Source organism: Sinocyclocheilus rhinocerous, unplaced genomic scaffold (assembly GCF_001515625.1).
Source record: "Sinocyclocheilus rhinocerous isolate Xijiao unplaced genomic scaffold, SAMN03320098_v1.1 scaffold1488, whole genome shotgun sequence".
Classification (NCBI taxonomy): domain Eukaryota; kingdom Metazoa; phylum Chordata; class Actinopteri; order Cypriniformes; family Cyprinidae; genus Sinocyclocheilus; species Sinocyclocheilus rhinocerous.
This window is the reverse complement of record NW_015633542.1, coordinates 528,438-539,449: the sequence shown is the minus strand read 5'-3', so window position 1 is coordinate 539,449 and position 11,012 is coordinate 528,438. Positions and strand designations below refer to the sequence as shown.

Genomic DNA, 11,012 nt, shown 5'->3' with positions numbered 1-11,012 from the left:
TGTGTGTGTGTGTGTGTGTGTGTGTATACAGTGGGTACGGAAAGTATTCAGACCCCCTTACATTTTTCACTCTTTGTTATATTGCAGCCATTTGTTAAAATCATTTAAGTTAATTTTTTTTCCTCATTAATGTACACATAGCACCCCATATTGACAGAAAAACACAGAATTGTTGACATTTTTGCAGATTTATTCAAAAAGAAAAACTGAAATATCACATGGTCCTAAGTATTCGGACCCTTTGCTGTGACACTCATATATTTAACTCAGGTGCTGTCCATTTGTTCTGATCATCCTTGAGATGGTTCTACACCTTCATTTGAGTCCAGCTGTGTTTGATTATACTGATTGGACTTGATTAGGAAAGCCACACACCTGTCTATATAAGACCTTACAGCTCACAGTGCATGTCAGAGCAAATGAGAATCATGAGGTCAAAGGAATTGCCTGAAGAGCTCAGAGACAGAATTGTGGCAAGGCACAGATCTGGTCAAGGTTACAAAAAAATTTCTGCTGCACTTAAGGTTCCTAAGAGCACGGTGGCCTCCATAATCCTTAAATGGAAGACGTTTGGGATGACCAGAACCCTTCCTAGAGCTGGCCGTCCGGCCAAACTGAGCTATCGGGGGAGAAGAGCCTTGGTGAGAGAGGTAAAGAAGAACCCAAAGATCACTGTGGCTGAGCTCCAGAGATGCAGTCGGGAGATGGGAGAAAGTTGTAGAAAGTCAACCATCACTGCAGCCCTCCACCAGTCGGGGCTTTATGGCAGAGTGGCCTGACGGAAGCCTCTCCTCAGTGCAAGACACATGAAAGCCTGCATGGAGTTTGCTAAAAAACACCTGAAGGACTCCGAGATGGTGAGAAATAAGATTCTCTGGTCTGATGAGACCAAGATAGAACTTTTTGGCCTTAATTCTAAGCGGTATGTGTGGAGAAAACCAGGCACTGCTCATCACCTGTCCAATACAGTCCCAACAGTGAAGCATGGTGGTGGCAGCATCATGCTGTGGGGGTGTTTTTCAGCTGCAGGGACAGGACGACTGGTTGCAATCGAGGGAAAGATGAATGCGGCCAAGTACAGGGATATCCTGGGCGAAAACCTTCTCCAGAGTGCTCAGGACCTCAGACTGGAACTAAGGTTTACCTTCCAACAAGACAATGACCCTAAGCACACAGCTAAAATAACGAAGGAGTGGCTTCTCAACAACTCTGTGACTGTTCTTGAATGGCCCAGCCAGAGCCCTGACTTAAACCCAATTGAGCATCTCTGGAGAGACCTAAAAATGGCTGTCCACCAACGTTTACCATCCAACCTGACAGAACTGGAGTGGATCTGCAAGAGGGAATGGCAGAGGATCCCCAAATCCATGTGTGAAAAACTTGTTGCATCTTTCCCAAAGACTCATGGCTGTATTAGATCAAATGGGTGCTTCTACTAAATACTGAGCATTTTTCAGTTTTTCTTTTTTAATAAATTTGCAAAAATGTCAACAATTCTGTGTTTTTCTGTCAATATGGGGTGCTGTGTGTACATTAATGAGGAAAAAAAATTAACTTAAATGATTTTAGCAAATGGCTGCAATATAACAAAGAGTGAAAAATTTAAGGGGGTCTGAATACTTTCCGTACCCACTGTATACTATCCGCTTCAAGATGCATTTTAGAATATCCAGTGCATTTAGATAGCTCCTCTAGACATGATGAGCCGTGTCAGTCAACACAGATCAAATCAGGTCAGACGCCAGAACGCCAGAGTTCAGACCCAGTGACATAACCTTTCCATCGGCCATCAATCAAATCTCTCCATCACAACCATCCATCATGCAGCACTTTTGTCACATGGTACAAGAACACTATAGGTCACAAACACATGTCCCTTCAATCAGACGTCAGGATATTCATGTCATTCAGGATAATTACAAAGCAGCACTGATGCAGAACTAAAGCCTGGAACCTGAAGTAACCCAAAACTTCAACATTGTTCTTCTGCCGCATGCTCTGTTATTTCCTTCTGGAAATGCAAATCTCTTTTGAATACGATAGTGCCGCCGGCTTTGTGTGTCTATTATCTGACACTGGCAGAAACCGTATTGGTGAATCATTCAAAGGGGTTCTGAACATTCCCTCTAAATCTATGCTAAGACATCTGTTGCACAACACAACACGTACAAGCATCATATTATTTTTGCATGCATCCGAGGAGATCTGAAAGTGTGGGCAAAGCATTGCAGAAGCATAAATATTTAAAGCATTACTTTGGGTCTCTCAACTCGAGGAAGGGAAGAGATGCATTTGGTTTAAATATTCACAGATAGCTTTACTCCAAATAAACAAGAGTCAGACTTGAAAAAAAAAACAATAAATAAACTAAACTAAATATTGAGGAAAATATCTGTCTTCTTAAAATGTCTACTACACTGCACAGATGACAGTATTTTATACATAAAAAAGCAACTTATTACAAAATTAGTCCTGCATTCAGGGAAGATAAATCAATGTATTATTAAATGAAATAGCATTAAATAGCAAATATATGCATTAGTTTTATGCCACTTTTTTTTCAATTGTTGTATCTGCTACAAAGTCTTTCAACCTGCCATTTAAAATGTTTTAATAATTTATAGAGGCTAAGGGCAAGCATTTACCTAAAACACCATAATTTGTTAAAATATGACATTAGTTTATTGGTTATTGCATTTGAAAAGACATTTAAGATTATATACACATATGGAATCATTAAGATTTTTTTACTGTTTTTGAAAAAAAAAAGCCTCTTCTGCTCACCAGGGCTGCATTTATTAAATAAAAAATACAGTAAAAACAGGAAAATTGTACAATATTATTACAATTTAAAATAATTGTTTTGTTATGTGAAAATATATTAAAATATAATTTATTCCTGTGATCTGCAGCTGAATTTTCAGCATCATTACTCCAGTCTTCAGTGTCACATGATCTTCAGAAATCATTCTAATATGCTTATTTATTATCAATGTTGAAAACAGTTTTTGCGGCTTAGTATTTTAAATAAAATTAATTATTAATAATATTAATAATAGAAAAATACATAAATAACATTAAACATTACTTTTTTATAATATATAAATATTATATTTTTTTCCCCGTTCTCTAGATATCACTTAGATAAAATAGTATCAATAGTGAAGCTTTATTGGACATCATGAATGAGTCTTATAGGCAATATGATCCTTTCATGCAGAAAATACAGCCACAGAATGCACATTTCATAAACCAATGTCAGATTTTGTGAAAAACAAACAAAAATAGACAAAAGATAGTCATGCTCTAGTGATTTTGCGGCTACTGTGATTAGCAGGTGGTGTTTTGTGCCTCTATGCGGCTCATGGCTGGGCTAGCCAACATCCAGCATCTATAGTGTGTGAATAATATGCAAACAAATGTGACTTGGCTTCAACAGCACACTAAAGGCCATGAATATCAGCGAAGCCACTGGAGAGAGAAAGAGAGGGAAAGAAAGAGAGGCAGAAAATGACAAAGGCGGTAAGTGAAAATGAATATGCCCGGGGCTCGTCCGTGATTACTTTTTTTATGATTATTGCTGAATTCTCTCTGGCGGAGTGGTAAGAATGCACTGCAGCTTATTAGATCAGTTGTTCACACATCTACGGGGCGAGTTTGCTGGAAAGCGACTGCGCAACATGTCGTTAAATTAGCTCTGTCTGCCGCGGGACAATTAGCGCCGTTACGTACGACCACCCACCTGTTAGCCGGTCACTTAAAGCTCTGTGGCTGGAAAATTACTGCAGCTCTTTATGTCAGATCAAGAGGACTAGTCGAGTTTAATATGAAGCGTGAGCAGGCCTGGCTTAAGATCTCTGAGCCGTTAATAAACATGTACGCGACCAATTAAAAGTTTGAAAAGTGCTTGAAATTAGCTATCACATGGATGAAATGATTTATTTATAATACAGATGAGTTATTATTATTATTAAAAATAATAAAGAATAAATAAAATGGAAAATGGTAATAAATAAATATATGTGTCTGTGTATTCTGTTTTATATTTTTAGTTTTAGTTCTTTTTTGTAATTTTGTTGTGTGTTTTGGTTACTTTTATTGGTTATTTTATAAGTTTGAAATAATTTAGATAATTTCTGAAGGATTATAAAAATAATAATAATAATAAAAAAGAAAGAAATGGTAATATATGGGGGAAATTGTTGGGAATACTTAATTTTCTGAAGGATCATGTGACACTGAAGACTGGAGTAATGATGCTGAAAATTCAGCTTTGATCACAGAAATAAATTACAGTTTACAATATATCCAAACAGAAAAGAGTTATTTTAAATTGGAATAATATTTGACAATATTAATGATTTTACTGAATTTTTTATCAAATAAATGCAGGCTTGGTGAGCTCAATACATTTTTTTGAAAAAACAAACAAACCAACAAACACAAAACATTGAATTCCATGTAGCAATGTAACAATCTGATATTAACTTTAACCATTATTTTGCTATAACTATGTATTTAGCTATTTTTTTTTATTGTTTGACGTTGCAGTAAGGTGTTATATACTATATAGACTCACTTACTATGCAGTCATTTTCTATGCACCTAAATGAAAATGTGCCGTTGAGTTTGTTTGGCCGAGTAACACTGACCTTCTTCCCGAGACTCTAACAATAAGACCATTAGTGCTCGTTCTGTCCAGGACCTCAAACATAAGCAGAAAACAAAGAGGAACTGCTTGACTAAGCAGAGCCGTTATTTCATTACAGCCGCCACTGTTCAATGTATAAAACATGAAGTCCACACTTCTTTAATGTATAATTTGACTGAAAGGTGGAGAAGCCTACAGGGAGAGGAGGACTCGCTCATATTTCTCTCTCTCTCTCTCTCTTCTGCGTGTCAATAAGCAGCGAGTCGCTGCTGCTGATGTGCTGAGGAAGCAGGAATTAATTTCAATCAGGAAGTTCACAGCCGTGCAGCGCTGCAGTGATTACATTATTGTAACCTGCATTTAAAAATCTTTTATATCCGCAAACACGCACATAAGAGCTTCGGCTGAGGCGCACCTGATTCAAAACACACAAACACACTGGAAATAATACAAAATACTGTGATGGATCATTGTACAGTTGTACAGATGCCAATAATGCAGTACTTTGACATTTATATGGTACTTCTAAAAATACTATGGTGCTTCCATGGTACTTTTTTAGCTAGAATACCCACATTGCAAAAGCACGAATTGACTAATCATCAATTGTATGCATTTATATTGACCTTTTGAATAATTAAAAAGTATTAATAAAAATTGACATTTTTGGACATGCACCATGTCATTGCTCAGCAAGCATCCGTTCAAATTGTTGTTTTGCCATGACAGTAAAAAACGACTCTCCTTTAGGCATTGTGCAACAATGCTGAAGATGCAACACTTGTATTTTAAATTGTGATCTGAACCAGGGTTATTATTGTAACCTGAAACTAAAACTAAAACCATTAAAAAATAAATAAATAAATAAAAAGCATTACCTGAAATAAAATAAACATGAACTGAAATAAAATATTTTATTTATAAAATAAAATATAAATCTTATATTAAATATAAAAATCTAAATCGTATAACTTATTTTATTTCAGCTATTGCAAAGGCAACATTTCTCATTTTTGTTTAGTTTGAGTACTAAAATAACTACTAAAGTACTGAAATATCTAAAACTAAATAAACAAACTAAAAACTAAAACATAGTAATAACAAAAACTACACAGACATAACAAACAAATATGAAAACAAACCAAAAACACAAATTACTAAATTATTAAAAACTTTAACTAAAATTAAAATTAAAAAAAAGAAAAGAAAAGAAACTATTTAAAAAACGAATTCAAAATATTAACAAAAACTATAATAGTATATCAATGAGAGGGTCATTTTAGTATCATTGAGATACTGTTATTATTTTATTAATATTGTTGTTTGTTTCTATCAGTATTTTCAATTTGTATTTATTTTTTATATTTTCTGGTTTTTTTATTTTGGTAAAATTTTGGTAATTCTTTTGTGTATTTTTGTCATTTTTAATCATTTTTGTTTTTATTTTTAAACATGTCAATATAGTTTTAATACATTTTTATTTCAATTAAATTAAAGTAATTAAAGTGTAATTAATTTAAGTTAATTAAAGTTTAGTTTAATTAAATAAATTAAAAATTGTTATTTAATTTATTTAAATTAAAATTATTTAATAAAAATGTTTTTTTATTAAAGCTTATTTTATTTTGAGTAACAAAAATTGTTCTATGGTTTTAGTTTTAGTTAACTATAATTATCCTGATCAATGGTAATAAAATAGTGCTGATCTGAACACACAGTATACAAATATACACAACCAGTATTTGCAGTTAGCATATAAATACTGTATAATCAGTGTAACTCTTACCGATAGGAGAGAGCTCGGCCACACTCCCAATGTAGGGACCTTCTAGAAACTTGGGCTCGCTGTCGTTGATGTCCTGGACTTTGATGACGAACTCAGACTCGGGTTCCAGCGGCGCGTCGGTCTGGCGGTCTCGCGCCTGAGCTCGTAAGGTGTAGAAGGTCTTCTCCTCTCGGTCCAGACGCTCGGTGGCGTGGATGTCGCCCGTGACCTCGTCTATGATGAAGACCGTCCCTGCTCCCTCTCCAGAGATCGTGTACTTTATAGAGCCGTCGCCTTCATCAGAGTCTGAATGGATCTGTGGATTAAAGCAGAGAGCCGCGTCAGAGGACATTAATCCAGTCTGGATGTGCTGGGTGAAGTGGTGATGTTCAAGGAAACTGAAATATCTGAATAGGATCTGAAACACTGAAACGGTGAACTGACATTTAATTTGGAATGATGAGAAAACAATTACAATGCATAGAAATTAAATGCCCAGACAACTTCAGGAATTTCATTAGTCCAAAACAAGTTACAAAACATGAAAAAAAACAACATAATTTTTGACTAATTATGCGTCCTATGTAATTTAGAGCTATCAAAACCATATAGCAACATAACAATTACACCACATTGTTTTCAGACAACTTTGTAACTTTAAAATAAATAAATAAATAAATCAAATGTATTATTTATTTATTAAAAAACATTGAGGAAAGTCCTTTTCCACCATGAAACCAATGATGATGATGATAATATTTTAATGATTGTATAATAAAGGATATATATAAAAACATTGAGGAAAAAATTGTTCTTCCACCACAAAACCAATAATAATAATAATAATAATAATAATAATAATAATAATGTAATAAAAAATACATTCTATAAAAATATTGTATATTTTATAAAAAAAAAAAAATTCAAAATTGCATATATAGCAGCAGTTAAAATATTCCTTATTAATAAATAATATTTCTAGAAATATCCCACATTTCTAATATTAAAACTACACTACACATACTGTTTGTGAAATCAAATTTAATTCTAATTTGGGAATTGTGAATTGAACGACTGTGAGACTTAACAGTAAAGCAACATAATACTTGATGTTCACACAAACACGTTTGCGAGTTTGACCTACAATTAAAAAAGCATTTACAAAGCGAATGAATGAATGGTTTGGGTACACAGCATATCCATGTGTAAAATACAGTCATTTCTCCATGGCTAATGTCTTCTGATCTGCCTCATGAGTTCAGTAATATGGCGAGCTGCCATGATGAAAGGCACAATTCCCAGTTTTCCATCCTCTCTTTCCAAACTGACGGCTCCTCTGGTTCTGCACAAGCCTCTTGGCATCGCTTTGACTCATTACTATGGCAACCGATGTACGGTACACATAGCGGATATTGACTACAAGGCCTGAACAAATGCATTTCATCCGCTACAAAACAATCTGCGGACAGCCAGTCTCAAAAGTCAAAAAGAAACACCCTTATTTACTTTCTTAATGCACGTTCCTGCTCTTATTGTGAATGATTCATTCAGTAATTGAACTGAATTGAGAATGACGTTCAATTCTAATTAAACGACTGCAGTAGAATTTAATTTAAATTGAGGTAGCAAACAGAATAGAGAATTGAAATTCAAATTTTAATGCAATAAATGTTCATTTAAATCTAACAAATATTATTATAAATATCTAATTTTAGTTATGAATATTAATACAAATTAATACATTTATACAATTTATCTTAATTATTAATGTTAAATATTTTGTGTCACAGTCTTTTGAAATAATGATATTAAGATTAATTTATATAATTTATATTCATTATGAATAATTAGTATTTTTTTATTTTAAATAATAACTAAAAAAGCAAATGTTTAAGGCAAACTTTTAACTCGTTGGAAAAAAAGTTTGTCAAACTTTTAACTCATTTGATGTAAAAAAAATATATAATAATAATAAAAAAAAAAGTGTAGAAAGCCTTTAAAGTTTGAAGGATTATAGGCCATGCAGACAGACAAATGAATATTCAAAAAAATAATGTGAATTTTTAATATTAATAATTTTCTGTTTTTAAATATTTTAAATATAATAATTTTAAATAATATTTTAATATTATTAATATACAATTTTATATTGTGAATTTTTTTTTAATATATATATATATATTATATAAATTTAAGTCCTGTCCTGCATTTGTTTTCCCCATTAAACATCCTATTTCACACTGAAACTCATCACATTACAGAAGTTAAATGGGTTGTGAACACCCCTTCAAATCATCTGGTGTCTGGATAACTGCTAATTCTGTGGTTCAGATACGGTCTAAAGTTTGTCTGGAGTTTCAGAGTGTTTCAATGTATTTCACCCAAGCAATCGCTACTGGGTGACTATCACAATCCTTGCCATTTATCTATAGATCAGTAATGAAGCCGGTCAGTTCGGTGCTTCAGGGACCTGGTGCTCTGGAAACACGGCCTGCCAGAGGCTCGTTATATACAAAAGCAGACGTATTTCTAAAGTCCAGCCTGGAAGTGAAGTTTGGAGCCATTCTGGGGTCCAACAAACAAAACAAAGAAACAAATCTCAAGAAATGGGTACTATGAAAAGGTTCCCGCGGTGCGAAAGGCCCTATAGACTTTCATGCTAAACCTCAGCCTAGAGATGCTTTAACCCAGCAAGATGGTCTGTCTAGATGGTTTTAGAATTGTTGCTGGCACTTGCCAGCTGGTAAAACCTGAAAATCTAGATCCAACCAGCCAAAAATCATCTTTAATTCTGGTTTCAATAGTGACAATATGGAGCTCAATTTTATTCAGAGGCCAAAATCGAGAAAAAAAAAATGCAATTTGGTGCAGATGCTGATCAGAAAGGCACAAAACAAAGAAACAAATCTCAAGAAGTCACCTCTACATTAAGAGATCCAACCAGCCAAAAAATGGAAAATTTTTAAAAAATGCAGGGAGACGTTGATGCCGAAACATATAATACAATGCAATATAATTATGATGGTCTATCTAGATGGTTTTAAAGGGGTTTCTAGATGGTTTTAGAGTGGTTTTGTGCACTTTCCAGCAGATAAACCCTGCAAATCCAAATCCAACCAGCAAAAAAACGGTCTTTAATTCTGGTCTTTTTTTTATCAGCAGGGAGATGTTGATGCTGAAAGGCTGATGTGAGCTATTGAAATGCAGAGGTATCTGCAGCGCTGCAGTGTTGTAATGCTCCATCGACTGCATCAGTTTGGGTTTCTTTAGCTTCGGTCTGTGCCTGTTTCACATTTTAATGTGCCTGGCAAAGTCTTCTAAACAGCAGTGGACAGAGCGAAATCACCCTCTCCATCATCGACGTATTAAATATTTTTTAAACTCTTAATTAAATAGCAGCTTCTATCACCCCCGTGGGGATTTTCATTAGGTATTTGCCGTAAAACATGGGAATAACGCAAGCCGGCCTACAGGATTGCATTTTATTTTTCCCACCCTCTTTCCTCATTTCAAATCCTGCCTCAGTCGAATAAAACATGCGCTTGGAAATATCCTCTTTTTTGCCGTATCAATATTTCAGCAGTAATAAAAAAAAAAAAACTCTCAAACAGGAAGACAAAGAAAGCTGGGCAATATCTGGAGAGCTGGAGGATAAATAATCCTCCTCCCTGTCTGCTCACAGCGAGCGTTTGATCGGAGAACAGAAACACGACGCGCTCCTGGAGTCTTTGGTGCACATTAACGCATATGGAGATCATATGATCAACATCACATCTGCTCCCTTAATTGTGAATGTTAAAATAATAACACGATCTGCTGACTGCTCTGGATTTCCTCTGACTCTGCTGTTTTCCCTAATGAAATGAAAGCAGGAGAAACACGCCACAGCTCATGTTTTACCTGATAAACGGCGTTATTGGTCTTGTCTGAGCACAAGACATCAAACCTCAGGTCAGGCGGAGGACTTTCCGCTCTAGCTGCATTGCTTGCTAATAGGTTTCATCTGTAAAACTCCTTTCATCTGTGACTGTTCGTGATATTTGATTATTCTGACTTCATTTACTCCCTAACAAGAGGCTTAAACCAAATCACATCATTTTGCAGCCCTCAAGCCGGCTTCATTTTGGTACACAGTTTGAAAATCCTTAGAAACCTCAGGCTGCTTCTTCACTACATAGACACCTACTAACCGAGAGAAGTGACTGATTTGGAACACTACACAGGCGATGATTAGCGCTACACAAAGTAGATTTGATTCAAAATTGATTCCAGCAGAGTTTGGGATTAGATTGTTGCTAAACTGCTGCTCTAGAAAATATAAAAATACACATGAAACACACATATTACGCCGGCAATAGGAAATAATGATCTAATTAGTTGAAATGGAACATTTTATTGAAACTTTAGACAACATATAAAAAAAAATATGATTGCATATATGTTTTTGTTGAGCTTCATATTTGATCCATCAGGCTTTATGGCTCATACAGCTTGACATAGTGAGAATATGGAGGATAAAACAGCTCAATTTTATTCAGAGACCCAAACTGAGCATCCATCCATCCATCAATCCATCCATCCATCCATCCATCCATC

The 11,012-nt window shown here is 34.7% G+C and overlaps 1 protein-coding gene across 1 annotated transcript in view; it reads right to left on the bottom strand.

Moving 5' to 3' along the window:
* The window catches only part of LOC107744392 (cadherin-22-like), a 215,524-nt gene that overhangs the window by 83,502 nt on the left and 121,010 nt on the right, over window positions 1-11,012 (bottom strand). The window contains exon 4 of the mRNA XM_016558018.1: window positions 6,438-6,732. Coding sequence (XP_016413504.1) covers window positions 6,438-6,732 — 295 coding nt within the window. The remainder of the gene's footprint in view (window positions 1-6,437; window positions 6,733-11,012) is intronic.